This window comes from Carcharodon carcharias, chromosome 27, assembly GCF_017639515.1.
Source record: "Carcharodon carcharias isolate sCarCar2 chromosome 27, sCarCar2.pri, whole genome shotgun sequence".
Lineage (NCBI taxonomy): Eukaryota > Metazoa > Chordata > Chondrichthyes > Lamniformes > Lamnidae > Carcharodon > Carcharodon carcharias.
Genome location: NC_054493.1, coordinates 19808996 through 19834435, shown reverse-complemented (window position 1 = coordinate 19834435; position 25440 = coordinate 19808996). Strand labels below are relative to the sequence as shown.

Genomic DNA, 25440 nt, shown 5'->3' with positions numbered 1-25440 from the left:
CCACATTTCATAGCAGCAAAGGTTCCACTGCAACAAAGGTTCAGTCATTTATCATTACATAAGACCATAAGACTTACGGACAGAAGTAGGCCATTCGGCCCATTGAGTCTAGGGCATTCAATGAGACCGTGGCTAATCTGATAATCCTCAACTCCACTTTCTTGCCTTTTTCCCATAATCCTTGAATCCAATACTGATTAAAAATCTAACTCAGCCTTGAATACACTTAATGATCCAGCACCTATAGCCCTCTGCGGTCAAGAATTCCACAGATTGACTACCCTCTGAGAGAAGAAATTCACTCTCACCTCCATCTTAAATGGGTGACCCCTTACTCTGAGATTATGCCCTCTGGTCCTAGACCCTCCCACAAGGGGAAACAACCTCTCAGCATCTACTCTGTCAAGCCCACTAAGAATTTTGTATGTTTTAATAAGGTTGTCTCTCATTCCTTTAAACTCCAATGAGTACAGTCCCAACCTACCCAGCCTCGCTTCATCAGAAAATCCCTCCATACCTAGTGAACCTTCTCTGGACTACCCCCAATGTCAGTACGTCTTTCATTAGGTAAGGAGACCAAAACTATTCACAGTATTCTTGTTGTGGTCTAACTAGTGCCTTGTAGGCTTTTAGCAAGACTTGCCTATTTTTATACCCGTTTCCCTTTGAAATAAAGTTCCATTTGCCTTTCCAATTACTTGTGCTAGCTTTTTGGGATTAATGTATGAGGACCCCCAAATCCATCTGTTCTGCAGCTTTCTTCAGTCTTTCTCCATGTAAATAATATTCAGCTTCTCTATTCTAACTGGCAAAGTGCATAACCTCATATTTTCCCACATTATATTCCACCTGCTAAGTTTTTGCCCACTCACTTAACCTGTCTATATCCATCTGTAGACTCCATGTTTCACCCTCACCACTTGCCTTCCCACCTATTTTTGTGCCATCTGCAAACTTGGTGATAGTACATTCATTTCCCTCATCCAAGTCATTAATATATATTGTAAATAATCGTAGCCCCAGCACTGATTCCTGCGACACTCCAATAGTTAATTTGTCATCCTAAAAATACCCCCAGTATCCCAACTTTCTGCCTTCTATTAATTAGCCAATCCTCTATCCATGCTAATATACTACTCTCAACACCATGGGCTCTTATCTTATTAAGTAGCCTTATGTGTGGTACCTTATCAAATGCCTTTCGGAAATCCAAATATATTACATCTACTGTTTCCCCATTATCTATCCTGCTTGTTACCTCCTCAAATAATTCTAATAACTTTGTCAGGCATGATTTCACCTTCATGAAGCTATGCTGACTCTGTTTGATTATATTTAGCATTTCTAAATGCTCTGCTATTACATCCTTTATAATAGACTTCAATATTTTCCCATTGACAGATGTTAAGCTAACTGGCCTATAGTTACCTGTTTTTGTCTCCCTCCCTTTTTGAATAAGGGTGGCAGTTTTCCAATCCTCTGGGACTTTTCCAGAATCAAAGGATTCCTGGAAGAATACTACCGGTGTATTAACAATTCCTACAGCTATTTCCTTCAATATCCTAGGATGTAACCCATCAGGTCCAGGGGACTTACTGGCCTTAAGCCCCATTAGTTTCCCTAGTACTTTTTCCTCTAGTGCTAGCTATTGTAATTATTTCCTCCCCCACTTTTGCCCCTTGATTATTTAGTACTTTTGGTGTAATGCTGTAGTGTCTTCTACAGTGAAGCCTGATGAAAAGTATTTATTCAACTCCTCTGCCATTTCCTGGTTTCCCATTATTATTTCCCCAGCCTCATTTTCTAAGGGGCCTATATTGACTTTGGCCTCTCTCTTTCTTTTTATATATTTGAAGAACTTCTTACTGTCTGTTTTTGTATTACTTGCTAGTTTCCCCTCAAAGTTTACTTTCTCCCTCTTTATTATATTTTTGGTCATCTTCTGTTGTTTTTTAAAACTTTCCCAATCTTCTGGCTTACTATTAATCTTTGCCACATTGTATGTCTTTTCTTTCAATTTGACACTATCCTTAACTTCCTTGGTTAACCATGGTTGGTTTATTCGCTTCCTAGAATCCTTCTTCCTCACTGGGATATATCTTTGTTGTGAGTCATGAACTATTTTCTTAAACATCTGCCATTGTTGATCAACTACCTTTTCTGCTAAACTCCTTTCCCAGTCTACTCCAGCCAACTCTGCCCTCATTCCTTTGTAATTATCCTTATTTAAGTTTAGCACAGTTGTTTCTGACTCAGTTTTCTCACTCTCAAACTGAATGCTAAATTCCACCCTGTTAAGGTCACTGTTTCCGAGGGGATCTTTTACTGAGATCATTTATTAATCCTGCCTCATTACACATTACCAGATCCAAAATAGCCTGATCCCTGGTTGGATCCATAACATATTGTTCTAAGAAACTGTCCCAAATACATTCTTTGAATTCTTGCTCATGGCCACCTCTGCCAATTTGATTTTCCCATCTATATGAAGATTAAAGTCACCCATAATTAATATACTGCCTTTTTTACTTGCCCTCATTATGTCCTGATTTATTTTCTGTCCTACAGCATAGCTACTGTTAGGGGGGCCTGTAAACCACTCCCACCAGTGTCTTCTTTCCCTTGTTATTTCTTACCTCCATGCATATGGATTCCACATTTTCCAATTCAAGATCATCTCTTGCTATCTTACTTATTCCATCTCGCACTAACCACAACTTCCTTTCGAAAAGCCACATACCCCTAAATATTTAGTTCCCAGCTGTGATCTCCTTGTAACCATGTCTCCATAGTGGCTATAAGGTCATACCCATTAAACTCTATTTCTGCCATTAATTCATTAATTTTGTAAAGAGCCATTCATTTAGCCTTTTTACCATTTTCCCCTTTGACCCTATTTGCTGCTTTTTTAAATGTTTGTACATTCTGTCCCTTCCTGTCACACTCTGGGTATCATTACCTAAATATCTGGCAAAATACAGAGCAGTACAGGTGCACATCGACAGTTTAACAGAGGCTCATCATTCTGCAGGCTCCTGTTCAATACAGAGCAGTCCAGAAGCACACCGACAGTTTAATAGAGTCTACTCATTCTGCAGACTCCTGTTAAACGCAGAGCAGTCCAGGTGCACATTGACAGTTTAACAGAGGCTCATCATTCTGCAGACTCCTGTTAAATGCAGAGCAGTACAGGTGCACATCAACAGTTTAACAGAGTCTCATCGTTCTGCAGACTCCTGTTTAATACAGAGCAGTCCAGAAGCACAACGACAGTTTAATAGAGTCTCCTCATTCTGCAGTTTCCTGTTAAATGCAGAGCAGTACAGGTGCATATTGACAGTTTAACAGAGGCTCCTCATTCTGCAGGCTCCTGTTCAATACAGAGAAGTCCAGAAGCACACCGACAGTTTAATAGAGTCTCCTCATTCTGCAGACTCCTGTTAAATGCAGAGCAGTACAGGTGCATATCGACAGTTTAACAGAGGCTCCTCATTCTGCAGGCTCCTGTTCAATACAGAGCAGTCCAGAAGCACACTGACAGTTTAATAGAGTCTCATCATTCTGCAGGCTCCTGTTCAATACAGAGCAGTCCAGAAGCACACCGACAGTTTAATAGAGTCTCCTCATTCTGCAGACTCCTGTTAAATGCAGAGCAGTACAGGTGCATATCGACAGTTTAACAGAGGCTCCTCATTCTGCAGGTTCCTGTTCAATACAGAGCAGTCTAGAAGCACACTGACAGTTTAAAAAAGTCTCATCATTCTGCAGGCTCCTGTTCAATACAGAGCAGTCCAGAAGCACACCGACAGTAATAGAGTCTCCTCATTCTGCAGACTCCTGTTAAATGCAGAGCAGTACAGGTGCATATCGACAGTTTAACAGAGGCTCCTCATTCTGCAGGCTCCTGTTCAATACAGAGCAGTCCAGAAGCACACTGACAGTTTAATAGAGTCTCATCATTCTGCAGGCTCCTGTTCAATACAGAGCAGTCCAGAAGCACACCGACAGTTTAATAGAGTCTCCTCATTCTGCAGACTCCTGTTAAATGCAGAGCGGTCCAGGAGCACATCGACAGTTTAACAGAGACTCCTCAGCCTGCAAGCTCTTGTTTAATACAGAGCAGTAATGAATCCACCGACAATTTCAGAGTTTCATCATTCTGCAGGCTACTGTTAAATACAGAGCAATACAGGAGCAGACCAAAAGATTAACAGACTCCTCAGCCTGCAGGCTCCTGTTAAATACAATGCAGTACAGGAGCACACTGACAATTTCACAGAGTCTCATCAGTCTGCAGGTTCCTATTAAATACAGAGCAATACAGGAGCACATCGACATTTTAACAAGAGTCTCTTCAGTCAGGCTCCTGTTAAATACATTTGTCGAGTGGATTTAAGTTTAAGTCAGGTTTACAGGCATGGTGTTCTATGCATACATCAGAGGTGAGAGAGAAGCTGTGGAACACACACTAAGACCTATAATTAAATGTGATGAACAGACTGTCTTTTGTATTTAGTGATCCTGGGTGTGTTCCCGATACCTTCCAGAGTGTCTCTCCTTGCCTTGGAATCCAGGGAAGTTATGGGGAGCTGGGACTTGTCCATTAGAGTAACTGAACTGTAATAATCTGGAGTTAGACAGGAGAAAAGGTTCAGTCCTGGACGTGATTCTCAGCAGCAGCAACAGAATCCAACTCTGCCGGTAAAGTGTGAACTCGCTGGTGTCTCAGCAGGTGGTGTGAACAAGTGAATCTCTTCTCACACACAGAGCAGGTGAATGGTCTCGTTCCCGTGTGACTTCGCTGGTGTCTCAGCAGGCTGGAATACTGAGTGAATCTCTTCTCACACACGGAGCAGGTGAACGGTCTTTCTCCCGTGTGACTTTGCTGGTGTCTCTGCAGGCTGGAAGACTGGGTGAATTTCTTCTCACACACAGAGCAGCTGAATGGCCTCTCCCCTGTGTGGCTTCGCTGGTGTCTCAGCAAGTGGGATGAATCAATGAATCCCTGCCCACACATGGAGCAGGTGAATGGCCTCTCCCCAGTGTGAGTGCCCTGGTGTCTCAGCAGATCGGATGAATGGGCGAATCTCTTCCCACACACGGAGCAGGGGAATGGCCTCTCCCCAGTGTGAGTGCGCTGGTGTTTCCGCAGGTCATGTCTTCTTTTGAAGGTCTTCTCACATTCAGAGCATTCAAAGGCCCTCTTATCAGAGTGAACATGTTGGTGTTCAATGCATTCGGAGGACTGAGCGAATCCCTTCCCACACACGGAGCACGTGAACGGCCTCTCCCCGGTGTGGGTGCGTCGGTGTCTCTGGAGGTTGGATGACTGGGTGAAACATTTCCCACACACGGGGCAGGTGAACGCCTTCACCCCGGTGTGAACAGACCGGTGTGTCTGCAGGTGGTGTAGACAAGTAAATCCCTTCCCACATGCGGCACAAACGTACGGCCTCTCCCCGGTGTGAAGGCGCTTGTGAATCAAAAGGTGGCACGACCGAGAGAAACTCTTCCCACACTCAGAGCAGGTGAACGGCCTCTCCCCTGTGTGAACCCGTTTGTGTGTCAGCAGGTGGGATGACAGAGTGAATCTCCTCCCACACACAGAACAGGTGAACGGTCTCTCCCCAGTGTGAACTCGCTTGTGTTTCAGCAGGTCAGATGGACAAATGAAACCCTTCCCACACACGGAGCAGGTGAACGGTTTCTCCCCAGTGTGAATACGCTTGTGTGTGAGAAGGTGGATTGAACGAGTGAATCTCTTTCCGCACTCGGAGCAGGGGAATGGCCTCTCCCCAGTGTGAGTGTACTGGTGCCTCAACAGATCATTGCTTCTTTTAAAAGTCTTCTCACACTCAGAACACTTAAAAGGTCTCTTATCAGAGTGAACCTGTTGGCAGTCAGCATGTTGGGAGGACTGAGCCAATCTCTTCCCAGACTGGGAGCAGCTTAACAGCTCATCCTTGGTGTGAACTCTCTGGTGCTCAGTGAGATGCACTGACTCACTGAACCTCTCCCCGCACACGGAGCAGTTCAATGGCCTTTCGCTATTGCGAGCTCGCTGGCGTGTCAGCATGCTTGTCGCTGAGTCAGTCTTTTCCAGCAGAAGCAGCAGGTGAATGACCTCTCACCAGTTTCCAGTTGAGTGTGTGTATCCTGGTGCTTTTCAAATCACACGGATGTTTAAATTCTTTCCCGCAGACAGAAGTCAAATATTTCTATAACAAAAACAAAAATACCTGGAAAAACTCAGCAGGTCTGACAGCATCTGTGGAGAGTTGATGTTTCGAGTCTGTATATATTTCTTTTTGCACAAAGGACGATGCTTTTCAGGTCCTGGTGATTCTAGTGACTCTGTCAGATCCTGTTGTGATGTTTGATTTGATTCTCCTGTCTGTAAGTCTTGTAAATCTAATATCCTGAAAAAGAAAATAATCCTCACTCTAATACAGGATAGAAGTTCAGAACAGACAATTCTAGTTTCTATGGAACGTTATTTCCCCCAAAAGCTAAGTCCCCGTCTCTGCCTCTCATAGGGTGAGATGATGACAATAAAACAATCTATTTCAATGTGATTTTTCTCCAGGGCTGCAAACAGCAATGTCCTGGAGACTGATTAATTCTTGGAGGCTCCAGATCAATTCGGGAGGGTTGGGAACCCGGAACCCCAGCCTCGTGAACAGGACCTGAACCCTCTCCAAGGCGGCGGTGAGTGTTCCGGGTCCAGCCCCGCCCCTCATTCACTCCGATTGGTTGAAGGGCCAGCCGCTCCCGTTCGGTCCTCCCGCTCGCCCGTCAGTCACTCCGATTGGTTGGAGGACCAGCCTCTCCCGAACGATCCGTTCTCTTTTCCTATTGGCCCGGACTTGCCGTCAATCACCAGGGCATGGTGAGCTGGAGCATGCGTAATGTCGATATTGGTCCTGGACTCAGGCGACTTTGTCGAATGTCGCAGCGGGTGAGTAACCGGCGGGTGTGTGGGGAGGAAGGGATGGAGCGGCGGGCGGATTAGAGATTTTGAAAACCGCCTGTGTTGGCGTCAAACCTCGTGTAAGAAACTACTGATACGGCGTTTGAACCGGCGACAGGATCTCGGGCCTTTTACGGAATCAGGCCTCAGTTAACGGCCGCCATCTTTATAGGATTTAATATAAGGAAGTGCGCATGCGTGTTTTGTGAGAACGACCCCGGATCAGCCCCGCCCCCCCATTCATTCTGATTGGTGGTGGACAAGCAGCCGCCGTTTGGTCCTCCAAGCCCGCCCCCTCATCCTATTGGTCCGGAGCTGACGTCAATCACAACGGGTATTGTGAGCTGGTGCATGCGCGGTGATAGATTTGGGGAGGGGGAGGATTTGTGGGGGCGGCAAACCATGATCCCGAATTGGCAGCTCTCTGGTTTGCAGCTCAGGATTCTACAGGGCCCACGTTAACCGCAGACATCCTGGTGAGCAGGGCAGTCATCATCGTGATGCAAGAGAGAGTGGGCGGGACTTAAGGATCCCAATGACCAGGAGAGAAAATGTTTGATTCATTGTTTTTATTCACATTAACCTTGAGAACTGAACCTAGCCAAGGTAGAGGGAAGCGGAAAAGTGGGAGCGGAGGAAAGAGATGGTGGAGATGTTGCAATGGGTTAGGATTTCAGGACAGGGAGAAGGGAGAGTATGTGGAACGAGGATTTAAAGCTTTGGGTGAACAAGAGAAGGAGAAATGTTCAATAGAAACTAGAATTGCCTGTTCAGAATTTATATCCTGTACTCACAGTGATTCATTTTGTGAACTCTTTTGACAGGTATTAGAAGGCAAGGATTTGCTGATGTGAAGCTCAAAACAAACATGTTAGTTGAGTCACTTGATTATTTAGGAACTGAATGTCATTGGCCTTTGCATGTGGAAAGAAAACTGTTTGGCTGCTCAATATGTGGGAAAAGATTTGAAAAATCAGTGTGACTGGAAAAGCAGTGAGAGACACAAACACACACAACGCACACACACATGCGCACAAGTGAGTGAGTGAGAGTGTTCCAGGGAACTGACTGTGGAAAGAGCTTTAACCAGTTACACAGCCTGGAAAAGCATCTCACCATTCACAGCAGATGTAAACTGTACACACATTCTGTTTGTGGACGGGGATTCAACTGATCATCAAACCTGGAGAGACTCAGGGACACCTGCACCATGGAAAAACCGTGGAAATGTGAGGACTGTGGGAAGGGATTCAGTTACCCATCCCAACTAGAAATTCATCGTCGCATTCACACTGGGGAGAAGCCTTGGAAATGTGAGGAATGTGGTAAAGGATTCAATTACCCATCCCTGCTGGAAATCCATCGACGCAATCACACTGGAGAGAGGCCGTGGAAATGTAAGGACTGTGGTAAAGGATTCAATTATTCATCCCTTTTAGAGAGCCACCAACGCAATCACACTGGGGAGAGGCCGTTCACTTGTTCCGTGTGTGGGAAGGGATTCACTCAGAAAACCTCCCTGATGTTACACCAGAGAATTCACACTGAGGAGAGGCCCTTCAGCTGCACTTACTGTGAGAAGAGGTTCAAGCATTCTTCCACCCTCACTACACACCAGCGAGTTCACACTGGGGAGCGACCGTTCACCTGCTCCATGTGTGGGAAGAGATTCACTCAGTCATCTGATCTTTGGACACACCAGCGAATTCATACTGAGGAAAAGGCATTCAGCTGCACTTCCTGTGGAAAGAGGTTCAGACATTCTTCTACCCTCACTGTACACCAGCGCACTCACACTGGAGAGAGACCGTTCACCTGCTCTGTGTGTGGGAAGGGATTTGCTCAGTCATTTGATCTGGTGAGACACCAGCGGCTTCACACTGGGGAGAGACCGTTCATCTGCTCCGTGTGTGGGAAGGGGTTTGCCCGGTTATCCGGCCTCCAATCACACCAGCAAATTCACACTGAAGAGAATCCATTCAGCTGTCCTACCTGTGGAAAGAGGTTCAGACATTCTTCCAAGCTTGCTGCGCACCAGCGAATTCACACTGAGAAGAGACCGTTCACCTGCTCCGTGTGTGGAAAAGGATTCACAAAGTCCTCCAACCTGCAGTCTCACCAGCAAATCCATAAGTGACTGCGGGGTTGGATTCTGCTGTTATTGCTGCTGTTAGTCACGTCTAGGACTGATGGCCCGACTATAATTTGTTTGTTTCTGCTCATTTTAATAATCCTATAAACTATCTGGAATTTATTATTCTGGACCCATCACTGATTTTCAGGACTGCAGTGTCCCTTTTTAAAAGCGCCATCTGTGATCTTTCCCCTTCATTCAAGAACTCTCAATAGGAACTAACTTATAACAAATATTAGGAACTTTAACTTCAATTTTAAATTGACCTTTTGTACGAACTCTACAATTCGGTGTCTGAGAGGTTCCACTGATTAACATCTCCAGTGCTGATTAATCCTTGCTGACAATTCTTACTGACTTACGCATTCTTCACCTCCATTATGAAATTAAATGAACAAGGTACCTTAAACGAAACAGTGAAATATTTAACAGACACATCAATAAAAGCTTCATCGGTCAACATTGATATTGATGAAGCTTGGAAGTCACTGAGTTCAATCATTTCTGACACAGCAGCAGCAACATTTGGTAAACTTAACATCGGTGGTAGGAAAAATAATAAAATCCCAACTGAAGAAGGTTAGATAAGCATATGCGGGAGAAAGAAATACCGGGTTACAGTAATAAATGTAGAAGTGGAACGGCTTGAGTGGAAGATAAACACCAGGATGGACTAGTCAGGCCAAATGGCCTGTCTCTGTGTCATATAACCTGTGTAATGCTTTGTAAGGCTTCAACTGACCACCCAACCTGGAGAGGTACAACAGGGGAATGTTCAGTTTGATCTGTGACCATGGTGTTTTTTTTACAAGAAATCACATGTCCTCAGCTGGATGACCAGCAGGACATATGGTGAGAGAAGAGTTATTTTGTTTATTTGAGTTAAAGCTGGGCCTTCTAGAAACTAGGAGCAGGAATAGGCCATTCGGCCCTTCGAGCCTGCTCTGCCATTCATTATGATCATGGCTGATCATCCAACTCAATAGCCTGCTCCCGCTTTCTCCCCATACCCTTTGATCCCTTTCGCCCCAAGAGCTATATCTAACTCCTTGAAAGCAAACAATGTTTTGGCCTCAACTACTTTATGTGGTAACGAATTCCACAGGCTCATCACTCTCTGGGTGAAGAAATTTCTCCTCATCTCAGTCCTAAATGGTCTACCTCATATCCTCAGACTGTGACCACTAGTTCTGGACTCCCCCACCATCGGGAACATCCTTCCTGCATCTACACTGCTGATTGGTTGAAAATAACTGGCCTGGGAGAGGTTCTCTCTGGATATTTTATTTTGCACTCAGTGTTGTGTCTTTGAAGCAGATGGTGAAGGAAGGCTGTTTCTCTCTCGCTCACTCTCTCTCTCTCTCTCTCTCCCCCCACCCCGTATTGCCTGCAGTCCAGAGTGAGTTAAGCTTCAGCCAGAAAATCATCATCTCAGAATACCTCCGCTGTATTTTGAAAGCCTGTGAAGTTGTGAAAAGCGAGACATATCAAAGACAGTATTTCACCAAAGATCCATCTGAAAGGACTTGCAGAACTGCTGTGACCAGAACACTTGTCAGATTAACAGACCTTTTTGAATATTATCATTTTTGATGTGTTCCCTTATACCAATCTCAGCAGAGACCTTATTTGTCCCATCCTTTGATTTGTATTTGTGTATGGCTGTATGTGTGTTGGGATTTTCAAAAGGGGTAAATTGTTACACTTCCAGATCACAAACTGTATGTTAACCAGTTTTGCAATTCGTTTTGAAAAGAAGCTTTGTTTCATAATAAATCAATCATTCTTCTTTATTGAAAGAAGCTGGTTAAAGTCTCTTTTATGCCGGGTCTAGCAATAGTGAAGGTAAACAATTGGCCATTTTGGTGAGTGGATTAAACATTTATACTTATGCTACGGCCTGTGGAGTAGTGGGGCTAGAATTGACTTTGCACTTCTTTCCCAGTCGTAACAGAGAAACCATGGAAACATGGCGACTATGGAAAGGGATTCAGTCCTCCATCCCAGCTGGAAACTCATTGGCACAGTCACTTTAGGGGAAGGCCATTCACCTGCACCATGTACGGGAAGGGATTCACTGAATCATCCAGTTTCCTGAAAAAAACACCAGTGAGTTCACCACGAGGAGAATCCGTAAAACTCCGGATTTGGGAAGAGATTCATTCAATCATCCAGTCTTTGGATACAGTCTGTAAGAATTCTGTTCTTTTGTCTGTGTATTAATATAATCTGTAGTTGTGTTCTTTGTTTGTGTATTAATATAGTCTGTAAGAGTTGTGTTCTTTCTTTGTGTATTAACATAATCTGTAGTTGTGTACTTTCTTTATCTGTGTGTTGATCTGTAGGGTAGAATCTTTGGGGGTGATGCTGTGCTTTGAACTGGCTTGTATGAGTTTTGAACTGTGAGATGGTGTAAGTGCAGAAGTTATATGTAATCGCAGAGGAATGTGAGTGCTCTCATCAACAGGCGAATGCCATTTACACACATATAAGTGGACAAGAGCCACATGATTGTGTAGTGAAATGTTCATGGACAGTTCTAAATATTAGCCTCAGGGGTGCCAGTTGGGGGTGTTATGACGTGGCAGATGATGTGTGGACCAAATGCACAAGGGATACCTGGCCACAATGTCACAACGGTTTTACAATTTGTATTTATTATAAGATGTGTGCACTGAATTCAGAAGCAATGAGTCCACTAAGACCTTTAGTGATTTCAAAAATTAAAATATTTATTAATAAAAAAGATTTAAAGCACATACATAAGACTACAATTACTATTATAACACTCCTAAAATTCCTAATTAACCTGACTCCCAATTACACACCCCCTTTAAGGCAACAGTCCAAAATAGATTTTAAATTTTAAAAAGCCAGCAAGTTACCACAACACCCACTTGACAGTGCAATTCCAAAATCTTGCCTCCAACTTAAGCTACTGGATCCAGCAGACCTATGCATAAATGGGTGGAGGCTTTCCGAAGGCTGACAAACACCTGTTAGATCTTACATACCACCCCCCCCCCCCCCACAACATAGCCTTTCCTTCTTGATATATGTTTCTCCCTCTCTTTATTATGTAAATTCCAGTGTTCCATATGTCGTTGGAACTTTATCTTTCCCTTGATATGAAAATCTTTCATGTTGTCAATAACCTTTGGGAAAAATAAACACACTACTCTGCCTTGCTCATCTGGCTAGTTGTAAACATCCTAAAATCCTTTTGAAATCCAAACAACCCCTTCACTTATCTAAAATGGAAATTCCCTTCACACCTTACATGCTAATACCCCATCCATATTTACTCATTAGCATTTCAAGTACATTTCTACACATAACTTCTTTTGATAATTTCAAGCTTACTTCCAAATGCAATTAAATCACACAGGCATCCATACTCACATCCATAAACCTACTTTACAATAAACCAGGATGATATGAAAATTGTACTTTCATAACAAGGGTAGTGGTGGGGAGTGGGGTTACCAGCCACTGTCTGAACCTGAATCAAACTCGTCATCACCTCAGTGTTGATTTCACCCTGAGCTGAGTTTCTGACCCACATCTGCTCCATCACCAAGGCTGCCTACTTCCACCTCTGTGACATCTTCCCATCTCTTCTACTTCAACCTTTTTGCTGCTGAGACCCTTATTCCTGCTTTATCTTCCTTGAGACTCAACTATTCCAAAGCTTTCCTATGCTTCCTCTCATATTCCACCCGCTGTAACTCAAGAACACTCGTGCCTGTATCCTAACTTGCAGTTAGTCCCATTCACCAGTGCCGGATATGCAATCAGTTGCCTCGGTTCTAAGCTCTGGATTCCCTCCCTAACCATCTCCACCTTGGACCATAGAAAGGTTATGGGGCAGAAAGAGGCTATTCAGCCCATCGTGTGTGTGCCGGCCAAAACAAGAGAAAAAATAAACTAGTTGCTCATTTTAATCCCACTTTCCAACACCTGGTCCATAGCCTTGCAGGTTACAGCACTTCAGATGCAGATCCAGATACCTTTTAAATGAGTTGAGCATTTCAGCCTCAACCACCAAATTAGGCAGCGAATTCCAGACGCCCACCACCCTCTGGGTGAAAAGGTTTTTCCTCATGCTCCCTCTAATATCTTCTACAATCACGTTAAATCTATGCCTTCTGGTGATTGACCCATCAGCTAAGGGCAAACAAGTCTTTCCTGTCTACCCTATCTAGGCCCCTCATAATTTTGTACACCTCAATTAGTCATCCCTTAGCCTCCTCTGTACTAAGGAAAACAACCATAGCCTGTCCAATCTCTTCTCCTAGCTGCAATTTTCAAGTTCTGGCAACATTCTTGTAAATCGCCTCTGTACTCTTTGCAATGTGTTGACCAGAACCGGACACAAAATTCTAGCTGTGGCCTAGCCAACGTTTTATACAGTTCGATCATTACATCCCTGCTTTTGTATTCAATACCTCGCCCAATAAAAGCATTCCATATGCTTTCTTGACTACCTTGTCCTGTCACATTGAAGGACCTGTGGACAGGCACTCCAAGGTCCCTCACGTCCTCAATCCCTCTCAGTAACTCCTCATTTATTGAGTATTCCCTTGCTTTGTTTGCCCTCCCCAAATGCATTGCATTACCTCCCAATTTGCAAATTGAACACTGTTTGCCACTTCTCTGCCCACTCACTTATATCATTCGTGAGTCGACAGCTATCCTCTTCACTATCAACTACACTACTAACTTTTGTATCATCTGCAAATTTGTTGTATATATCAATGAATTAGACTTAAATGTGGGAGGCGTGATTGGGAAATTTGCAAAACAGCAAGGGCCCCAACACTGAGCCCTGTGGAACATCACTGGAAATTGTTTTCCATTCGCAAAAACATCCAATGACAATTCCCCTTTGTTTCCAGTCACAGAGCCAATTTTGGATCCAACCTGCCGCCTTCCCCTGGATCCCATGTTTTAGGGAGAATATAGTAAGGATTTATCCAATGGGTAAAAGGTTTCTTTTGAAGAGATGAATTAAATATGAAAGGAAATGTACATCCCAACAGCACTGTTATTTGAATTTGGGACAATCTTGAGATGTAAAGTGCAGTTTAGAAGGTGACTTTTGAATAACTAGGATGTTATCCAAGATAAAGAATGTGTCGATAAGCATATGGGACTTTTAATCTGGATACAAATCAATACACATGAGAAAGAGGTAGTTTTAATTTTGATAGTGTAAATTACAGTTCTTACAAAGAATTGCGGTTTCCAATAAAGTTCTCAAAAGGGAATTTTTATTTTAAAAGGTTTGACAACAATTGACACTAATTCAAATGCTGCAAGCTTTTGTAATTGTCAGTCAGTTCCTAAAATATACAGTTAAGCTGAAGACCATGACGAAGTTTGGCAGAAATCCAATTTTTGGCTGAGTTAATGAATCCGGGATAATTTTTAAAAAAAGGGTCAGGCACAATTTAGTGGGTGACTTTTGAGACAATAAAATGTTGTTTGAAAAGAAGATAAGGAAGCAAAACATGTCAATGCCTGATTTCTGTCTTAAAACTGTTATAAGAATACTTTATTGGACTGTAAAGTCTCCCCAGACAACCCGAACAAGATAAGATGGTAGCTATTGCATGTGTAAAATGGTATGAGGAAAGGATTAAGAGTAGGAGAAAGAGTTAAGGAAAGAGGACACAATATACAAACTGTTTTAAGGGAACTGAATTCGATAATTTGGCCATCAACTGAGATATTGGAACCACACAGGGGGAGATAAGCAAAGATATAGAGACAGAGATCCCCGTTGACGTGGAATAGTTAATATGGCCTAAGGAGTAAGGAAACATCTTAAATGATCAAGACAATAGAGAAACTGACCTCAAGAGAATCTTAGGATGATCATGTTTAGGAAAAAAAACTTAGAGGTAAAACTGTGTGGAATCTGTGGTTGAGGCAATTGAAGAGTAAGGAGAAATAATACTTAACAACAATTTACCACAAGTGGATACAGGTAAAGGGAAAGCTGGAAAAAGGCTAAATAGATGTATTACTGATTATATTAATGCGCCTGCAAGCTACAAAACGTATGACCATAGGATTAACACCCTGATGACAGGCAAAGTTAAGAAGCTTCCAGAGAGAACCACCACTGGATGTGAAGATACTGAGCCATTGAAAAGTAGGATAAGAAAGTGCATTGTAGAGTTGTGTAGACAGCTTAAGGAATTGAGGTCCAATGTGGGACAGCAGCAGGAGGTAGTAGACTGGAAGGAGTGGGGGGTGCCTACCCAGATAGATTCAGATCAGGTAACTCATTTTGCAGGAAGAGTCATTAAGAAATGTGTAAATTTATGGGGATCAAACTGAAATTCCACATTCCCTACCAACCACAGAGCTTGGGGATGGTGGAAAGGATGAACCAAACTTTAAAAAAAAAACATCAAGAGCAAAAGCAATTCAAGAGATAGGGCCACAATCTTGCCCAATATTCTGAAGCGCCTCAGGGCTACCCCAAGCAGGACCGCCGGGTTCACCCCATTTGAACGAATGACAAGGAGAGCAATGCAGTTGCATGAGGAGGAGATGTAGGACCACCGAAGCAAGGCTATGTGAGGGAAATGAGTAAGCAAGTGCATGAGTTAAGGAAGGAAGCTGACAGATGATTAAGAACATGGAAACAAATAAATCCGAAAGGCAACAACAGATCCCCCAAGTGATGGTTAAAATAAACCCAGAACGAATGAGGTTTGCATCCAAGTGGGTGGGACCGTATGAGGTAATCATGACGAGTGATACATGTGTGTGTGTGGACTTTAGGGGAAAGGTGCACTGGAAGCACTGGTCACAACGGAAGCATTTTATTAACTGATTCTATCCACAGAACCAATCTCAATAACTGACCGGTGATGACTGGGATGGTTATTCTGTGTAAGTTCACAGAATGGTAATTGCAATGTCAATGCTCGTGGACATGACGATACTGGCAACAAGGTCAGGGGTTATCATGGCTCGTCTCGCACCGCAGGAGGGACTTTAGTACAGCACGGACAGTGCTGAATGCGACACGCAATGAGGAATGCCAAATGTAACTGTAGAAGAACAAGTGATTTTGAATTGTCGCAAGGATTTGCTTCAGATTGGGCACAGAAGTGTCAGGGATATGACATGCACAGGCTGTTCGGGAAAGTTAGCTCTTATGTTAAGTTTCCAAATCTAACTACTGTGTTTTAAGCATAACTCCGTGAAACAGAGTTATTTTATGCAGCATGCTTGACAATGTATGCATTGATGATTGCTCATTCCCACCCTAAGAATTCCAGATGGAACATTTGTGGCCCAAACGATAATGATGTACCCACTTGGGCAAATAGCGATGGCATAGGGACATGGGCGATACACCCTAGAGGGAAGATTAGTATGGTCCCAGCTTAGATAGGAGGAGAAGGCTCTATCTGGGGGAAGGCTGAACAATGTTCTTGTCAGTGATGTATAACTAAGCTGTATACTTGTAATTTGGTAGAGTGCTATCTCAAGCTGCTTTGAGGTGGTTCTCTCCTTGCAATTGCTCGAATAGATGATTGTAACTTGTACCTGAACCTCCTATTGTCCATTTATCAAAGATACCACAACACATGAGATCTCACTTTCCGGACTAGTCTGCCATGTGGGACCTTGTCAAATGTCTTAACTGAAATCCATGCAACATCCACTGCACTACCTTCCTTGTTGCTTCCTCAAAAAATCCTGTTAATTTAATAACGCACAATCTTCCCTTAACAAAACCATGCTGACTATCCCTGATCAATTCAGTTTATCCTGTCTCTCAGAATTGTTTCCAATAATTTGCCCACCATTGAAGTCAGACTGAATGGCCTCTAATTTTCTGGCCCATCCCTCACACCCTTCTTAAATAATGGTACAGCATTTGCAGATCTCCAATTCTCAGGGACCTCGCCTGTATCTAGTGAGAATTGGCAAATGATCCTCAGAGCATCCGTTGTTTCTTCCCTGGCTTCCTTCAACAGCCTGGGATACAACCCATCTAGCCCTAGTGGTTTATCCACATTCAAATATGCCAATCCCTCCAGTATTTCCTCTCTCATTATACTTATTATATCAAATGCTTCACACTCCTCCTCTTTAACTAAAATGTCTGCATCATTCCCCTCCTTAGTGTAGAAGAGACATTGAGAACCCTGTCCAATCTTCTGCATCAACCCCCAACATACCATGTACATCTCTGATAGGCCCTCCTTTTCTTTAGTTATTCTCCTGCTCTTAATTAACTGGTAAAACATCTTAGGATTTTCTTTGATTTTACCTGCCAATATTTTTTCGTATCCTCTCTTTGCTTTCCTAATTTCCATTTTTACTTAACCCACGTCCTTTCTATGCTCCTCTAGGCTTTCTACAGTATTAATTCTTTTGTGACTGCTATAAGCATTTTTTTTCTGCTTTATCTTGGCCTGTATGCTTCTGGGCAACCGGGGGTCCATAGATTTGGCAGTACCACCCTTTTTCTTTGTTTGCCTTGTGCTGATGGAATCTCCCTTTTGAATGCCTCCCACTAATCTGACAGTTTTTCCTCCTAATAGATATATCCAGTTCACTCTCGCCAGCTCATCCCTCAGCTTTGTAAAATTTGCCTTCCCCTCTTTGCTCCTTTCCTTTAAGAGGGTCCTTAAAATCTGCCTCGACTGAGTCTTTGGTCACCTGTCCTAATATCTCCTTTTGTGTCTTGGTGTTGAGGTTTCTTTGATAATACCCCCATAAGGCACCTTGGGTTGTTTGACTGTGTTAAAGGTGCTCTGTAACATACAAGTTGTTATTACTGCTGTTAATCATGATCTGGACTGAACCATCTTCATTCTGACATTTGGAGTTTGTTGCTGTTAATGTTAATAAACTCCAGCCAGTTAGATAGAGATTAAAATACTGGATATAATGTCATAAATCATTTTGTTTCACACACGCTGAGATGAAATTTCGATTTCTCTCCGATAAGAGGAGACTGGTTGATGAGACTGGTCAAAAGTAAAAATACCTGGAAAAACTCAGCAAGTCTGACAGCATCTGTGGAGAGGAACACAGTTAACATTTCGAGTCCGTATGATTCTTCAAAAGAACTAAGGAAAAATCGAAAAGAGGTGAAATATAAGCTGGTTGAGGGGGGTGGGACAAGTAGAGCTGGATAGAGGACCAGTGGTAGGTGGAGATAGCCAAAAGATGTCATCAACAAAAGGTCAAAGAGGTGTTGAAGCTGGTGATATTATCTAAGGAATGTGCTAATAGGTGACATTACGGGTAGAAAGCAGGACGATCAAAGTACAGATAGCCCTAGTGGGGGTGGAGGGATCGAAATAGGCCAAAAGGTAGAGATAAAATGGATGGAAATACATTTAAAAATAATGGAAATAGGTGGGAAAAGAAAAATCTATATAAATTATTGGAAGAAAGGGTGTGGGGATGGAGGAGAGAGTTCATGATCGAAAATTGTTGAACTCAATATTCAGTCCAAAAGGCTGTAAAGTGCCTAGTCGGTGCTTTTATCCTGTTACTGATAATTCAGTTTGCTGTCATTTATTCCTTCCTCCAGATTATTTCAGTTCTCAAAGCTTCAGTTACAAGTCCCAGCTCCCCAAACCTGACACTGAATTTCCTTTCTCGCTACACTGTGTTTATTCCCCCTAATAATCCCTGCTGTCTGTCCTGAATGTTGTAAACAATGAAGAACAACATCTGCAAAACCTGGAGGTCTTGCACCCAACATTCCTATCGGTGGAGAATCTCCCTGATCAGTGCGCATGTGCAGGTCGGGGCGGCGGTTATGAGCATGCGCAGTTCATCGCAATATTCGGGGCATGCGCAGTGCGGGTGATGGCGATGTGCAGATGCTTGTTTGTTGCTCTCTGCAGCCGATAAGGTCATTGGGTGTCGCAAAGGGAGCGATGGACGCACTGGGCGGGCAGAAAGGCTTCATAAGCACCCAGCGTTGGCCCTGAACCCCGAATATCGAGTCGCCGGTCCCGTGCTTTTTCCGCCCGGGACCCCGTCTGCGGGTCGTCTCCGGATCAGAGACCCGGGTTAACGGCAGCCATCTTTATAATAGGAGGAAGTGTGCGGCAGGGCGCATGCGCAGGCACCCATGCCAGAGGAGCCCATCAGGAAGAGGCTGGCTAAGAACCGCCCCCTCATTCACTTTGATTGGTGGGAGGACCTAGCGACTCAGTCCTCCAGCCCCGCCTCCTCGCCCTATTGGTCCGAATGGGAGAAGAGGCACAATAAATAAGAGGTTACATTCTGGGCTCAAATCAATGGGGACTTTGATCTCTGGGAAAGAAAGAAACCTTGGGAGAGGGGGGTGGGAGGGTTCAGAAACACCTGCTGGAGGCCCCAAAACCCCAATAAGAAGCTGCAGCTCCCTCGTTTACAGCTCCGGGGGCTTTTTGTTTTGTGTGCGGCCATCTTGTTGAAGTAACAGAGGGTGGGCGGGGCTTCAGGGTCCAGTGACCAGGGGAGAAAAAGATTCATTCATTGGCAGCTGCAGAGGTTATTTATGGAGGATGCAAACCTGGATTAATAATCCGCAAGGGGCGGGGGGGGGAAATAAATCATAGAGTTTGATGTTGAATCAATATAATCAGGGTTACAGTCAGAAACAACAGCTTCTATTTATATGATTATAAATCATCCTGGTGAACTTCACAGGAAAATTATAAAGCAAAGTGTGACACCCAGACACATAAGGAGATAAGTTGACCAAAAGCTGGGGCAAAGAAGAAGGTTTTATGGAATGTCTTCAAAAAAGAAAGTGATGTAAAGAGATAGAGAGGTATAGGGAGGGAATTCCAGAGCTTAGGGCTGAGGGAACTGAAAGCATGGTCACCAATGATGGAGCAATTATCATTTGGAATATAGAAGAGGCCAGGATTAAAGCAGCACAGATATTTCGGAGCGTTGTGGAGCTGGAGGAGATTGCTGAGATGGTGAGGGATGAGGGCATGGAGAGATTTGAAAACAATCATGATTTAAAAGTTAAAAATCAAGATGTTGATTGACCAGGAACCAATGCACATCAGGGAGCACAAGGGTGATAGGGGAATGGGAGTTGCCGTGAATTAAGAAATGGACAGCAGGCTTTGGGATGTCTGCAAGCTTACGGAGGGTAGACTGTGGGAGATAACATTATTATCTCTAGCACAAATTTGTTAAAAAGATACAGAAAGAATAATCCAGCACTTTATTTGGATTTCAGCACAGGGAGGAGGGAGAGTGCAAGATTCAGGCATTTGCAGCTTTGGGGAACAAGAGAGAAAAAAATGTTCTGTAGAAACTAGAATTGTCTTCTGAATTTCTAACCTGAATTTAGAGTGATGACTCTCGTAAATTTCTTTTACAGTGTATTTGAAGACCCTTTTACAGAAAAAATACTGAAACCAAATATCCAATCAAGAACTGACAGAGTCTTTGTATTCAGGACCTGAACACTTTTGTCTTTAAATGTGGAAGGAGAAATGTTTGTCTGTGGAAAAAGGTTTCAAACATCTGTGTGACTGGAAAAGCATCATGTGAGAGTGTTCCACTGCTCTGACTGAGGAAAGAGCATTAACCAGTTACACAGCCTGAAAAAACAAATCACACCATTCACAGCGGGGAGAAACTGTACGTGTGTTCTGTGTGAAGACAAGGCTTCAACTGATTATCCAACATGGACAGACACAAGGACACTCACACAATGGAGAAACCGTGGAAATGTGAAGACTGTGGGAAAGGATTCAATTACCCGTCCCAGCTGGAAAATCATCAATGCAGTCACAGCGGGAAGAGACCGTTCACCTGCTCCGAGTGTGGAAAGGGATTCACTCAATCATACCAGCTGCTGACACATCAGCGGGTTCACACTGGAGAGAGGCCATTCACCTGCCCTGTATGTGGGAAAGGATTTACTAGGTCTTCTGATGTGCTAAAGCACCAGCGAATTCACATTGGGGCGAGGCCATTCACCTGCTCTGAGTGTGGCAAGGGATTCACTCAGTCATCGAACCTGCTGAGACACCAGCGAGTTCACACTGGAGAGAAACCATTCCTCTGCTCCGAGTGTGGGAAAGCATTCACTCAGTTATCCAACCTGCTAAGTCACCAGCGAATTCACACTGGGGAGAGGCCGTTCACTTGCCCTGTATGTGCGAAAAGATTCACTAGATCCTCTGACCTGCTGAAGCACCAGCGAATTCACACTGAGGAGAGGCCGTTCAGCTGTACTTCCTGTGGAAAGAGATTCAGGTCTTCATCCAACCTTACTGTACACCAGCGAGTTCACACTGGGGAGACACCGTTCATCTGCTCCGAGTGTGGGAAGGGATTCACTCAGTTACCCACCCTGCTACGTCACCAGCGGGTTCACACTGGGGAGAGACCGTTCACCTGCTCCGAGTGTGGGAAAGGATTCACTCAGCTCTCCCACCTGCTAACACACCAGCGACTTCACACAGGAGAGAGACCATTCACCTGTCCTGTATGTAGGAAAGGATTCAGTGGGTCCTCTAACCTGCTGAAGCACCAGCGAATTCACACTGAGGAGAGGCCATTCAGCTGTACTTCCTGCGGAAAGAGATTTAGGTCTTCATTCCACCTCAAAGTACACCAGCGTGTTCACACTGGGGAGAGGCCGTTCACCTGCTCCAAGTGCGGGAAGGGATTCGCTCAGTTATCCACTCTGCTGACACACCAGCAAGTTCACAAGTGACTGCAGGGGATGAATTCTGCTGTTATTGCTACTGTTGATCACATCCAGGACTGGACCATGTTCATTCTGACATTTGGGGTTTGTTTCTGCTGATGTTAATAATCCCTGTAACTGAGCTGGAGTTTAACATTCTGGACCTAAAGCTGATTGTGTTCTCAGGGCTGCAGTGTCCCTTTAAGAACCGCTGTCACTGATCTGCCCCCATAATTCAGGAACTTTCATCAGAAATTAGTTTACAACAAGATTCTGAACTTTGACTTCAATCCCAAATTGATCTTTGGGACAAACTGTACACATTCAGTGTCTGAGAGATTTCCCTGATTAACATCTCCAATTAGAAAGTGCTGATTAATCCTTGCTGACAATTCTTACTGACTTGCACATTACTCACAGTGACACCTCCATTATCCACAAGAAAGAAGGGGAATGGGAATTGATGGAGAATCAAGAGTTCCCAAATGTTACCCCTCCCACCTGGTACAGAAATCCCCTGGGCATGGGAATGGAGACAAGTTCAATCCAAGTAACAGACTATACGAAATCTCTCTCTAATAACCTTATAAAATCTTCAGAAATTTATGTAATATGACAGAAAAAAAGCTCACCCTCTCTCTCTCTTATGAAGAAAGCTTCCATAGCAGCTTGCTGGCTGACAAACACAGGACAGGCCTGTTATCTCTGCCAAGGACATGTCTCCAGCACAGGCCCTGAAACAAGACATTTCTAACCCTGACATGATTGGATCTCATGACCCATATGTAAACCAGCTGTCTGTGTAAAGGTTAAAACAGGCTCTCGAAAGCATAGAGATTTTGAAGTGATCCACACTGGCTTCAGCCCAACACCCACACTCTGGCTCACACCAGTTAACCGTTCAGAGGAGACTGTCACCACCAGCTACAGAGACCAGCACTGGCTCTGTATCATCCATCCATTGTCCTCTGGGACTGATAAATTGTTCTTATCTGTCACAGGTCGTGTGTTCTCCTGTCTATTTAGCTTAAGGATCATACTTAACCTGTGGCTTCTCAATAATTTACTTTAAAATCACTTCTGAGCTTAACCCCCTTTTTTAGGTAATTTGTGACTCCCGAACCTAAATCTTACCAGCAGTTCTGGTCGCCATATTATAGTAAAAGATATCAAGTGACTGGATAGGGCCCAGAGCAGATTTATAATGAAGATACCAGAAACAGGCAGGTAAACATATCAGGAAAGGATTGACAGATTTGGTCTCTTTCCTCTTGAGAAAATAAAGCTAAGGTCTTTAAAATGATGAACGGTTTTGTTAGAGTGGATACAGAGCGAAGGTTTCCTCTTGTGGGGAAGAGCATAACTAGAGGCCGTCAATATAAATTGTCACCAAGAAATCCAATAGGGAATTCAGAAGAAATCTTTTAACCCAATGAGTGGTGAGAAAGTGGAACTTGCTACCACTGTGAGTGATTAAAGTGAATTGTATGACTGTCGTTTAGTTGAAAAAGGCACAATGCGTGGATGTGATTTTTTTTGCAAAGGATGGGGCTGTGTGTGTGACTTTCTGTAGCTTCTAGCATGTGTAAGTGAGCCACAATCTTAATTTGGTTTTTCATGTAATTCTTAGCACAGTCAGGATTGTTTAGCAAGTGTTGTCCAATCATGGAATCACATGTAATATTATTTACGGGGAAGCTAGACAAGCACAAGAGGGAGAAGGGAATAAATTGTTATGATAGATTTATGTGAGGAAATTCAGAGGAGGCTCTAGTGGAGCATTAACACCAGCATGGATTGGGGTTGGGCTGAATGGCCTGTTTCTGTGTCCCGTGTTCTATGTAATTACACTCCTGAAAGGTCCGGTTCCAAGTTTTAGACTATAACACGTATTCCTAGACTGCATAACCAGTGGAAATAATGTAAATTTACCCTCTGTTCCCCTTAATGTGTTCGATTCTGCTGTTACTGTCACTGTTAATCACATCAGGAACTGAACCACTCTCATTCTGACAGTTGTTTTATTTCTACTGATGTTAATAATCCCTGTAACTGGTCTGGAGTTTAATATCTTAATATCTCTTAAATAAATCAGCTTTGTTTCAAGCGCACAGTATGTTGAGTCATTGATTTCTCCAGGATAAGAGGATATCCTGTTACCAACTGTTCCATTTTTGTATCTTTTCTTCTCTCTAACTCTAGATTCTTTCAGTTCTCATACCTCTGGTTACTCTCATGGACAAGTCCCAGCTCCTCACACCTCCCAGAGAACCTCTCTTCACCTTGGGATCCAGGGAAGTTATCGATATTAAAAACTGAAAATGCAGGAAATGATAATCTATACTTTTCCAAGTGCTTATTGTCTCCAACCTTTCCCCACCACTGATGTGAAGCTGATTGTCCTGTAATTGCTGTGTTTTTGAACAGGGGTGTAACATTTACAATCTGTCAGTCCTTTGACACCACTACTATATATGGAGGATTGGAAGATTGTGACCAGAGCCTCCACAAGTTCCATCTGAAGGGTGCTGTCTCTGACAGTGCAGCAGTCCCTCAATGTCACCTTGGAGTGTCAGCATAGATAATGTGCTCAGGTTTATTAATATTTCCTCTTGTTATTGATGTGGATCATTAAGAAACAATGGACTCTTATGATGTTATCTAGTCCCAGTGCAATGAGGTCATGAAGACTATTAAATACCAGCAGAGCCTTAGTGGTGAAAAGTTTTGTTCGAGATGGCAGCAAGTCCATTACTGATAGATCAGCAATGGAATTAATGGGAAAGAAAGTGAGGCAAACATGAACATCAGGAATAGTGTTGTAAATTATGAAGATGAGCAATGTGTACAGTATACAGGTCCCATCTCCAAACGCACTGAGCACATCTCCCAATACTTCCCCCACCTTGCTTCCCCACCTCTCGACCCACTGCCCCCATCCCCGACCCACTGCCCCCATCCCCCGACACGCTGCTCCGTAGAAAAGTTACAGCACAGAAGGAGGCCATTCAGCCCATCTTGTCCATGCCAGCCCGAGGACACACAGGTGCCCTTTCTAATCCCACCTTCTTGAACCCGGCCCATTGCCCTGCAGTTTATAGTACTTAAGATGCAGATCCAGGTACTTTTTAAAAGAGTTTAGAGTTTCTGCCTCTACCACCAATTTAGGCAGCGAATTCCAGACACCCACTACCCTCTCCATAAAAAAGTTCTTACTACACCTTCTGCCACTTATCTTGAATCTATGTCCCCTGGTTCTAGAATTATCCACCAAGGGAAACAATTTTATCCTGTCCTCTCTATCTATTCTCCTCATAATTTTGTACACTTCAATCAAGTCACCTCTCAGCCTTTTTTGTTCTAAGGAAAATAATCCCAACCTATCCAATATCTCCTTGTAGCTACACATTTCTAACCCTGGCAACATTCTTGTAAACCTCCTCTGCACTCTCTCCAGAGCTATTACGTCCTTCCTGTAATGTGACCAGAACTGCACACAATACACCAGTTGTGGCCTCACCAGTGTTTTATATAATTCCAACATTATATCCTTTTATATTCTATACCTCTGCCAATGAAGGAGAGCATTCCATATGCCTTCTTTACAACCTTGTATACTTGAACTGCTGCCTTCAG

General features: G+C 43.6%; 1 protein-coding gene across 6 annotated transcripts; it reads left to right on the top strand.

Annotated features, from left to right (window-relative positions):
- The first annotated feature begins 6848 nt into the window (after positions 1 to 6848).
- On the top strand, positions 6849 to 23915 carry LOC121270508 (gastrula zinc finger protein XlCGF8.2DB-like). Of its 6 annotated transcripts, XM_041175849.1 has the most exons (4): positions 6872 to 6958; positions 7795 to 7840; positions 11050 to 11295; positions 20485 to 23915. In XM_041175849.1, exon 4 carries the CDS (start codon positions 20794 to 20796, stop codon positions 21829 to 21831), a length of 1038 nt encoding a protein of 345 aa, XP_041031783.1. In that variant the 5' UTR covers positions 6872 to 6958; positions 7795 to 7840; positions 11050 to 11295; positions 20485 to 20793; the 3' UTR covers positions 21832 to 23915. The 6 variants fall into 6 exon arrangements, 5 of the variants coding, with proteins under 5 accessions (XP_041031786.1, XP_041031782.1, XP_041031783.1 ...); XR_005941556.1 differs by lacking the exons at positions 7795 to 7840; positions 20485 to 23915 and adding an exon at positions 15967 to 17393 and having other exon boundaries at positions 6849 to 6958; XM_041175852.1 differs by lacking the exon at positions 11050 to 11295 and having other exon boundaries at positions 6849 to 6958; positions 7795 to 9103; positions 20904 to 23915.
- The last annotated feature ends 1525 nt before the right edge of the window (positions 23916 to 25440 follow it).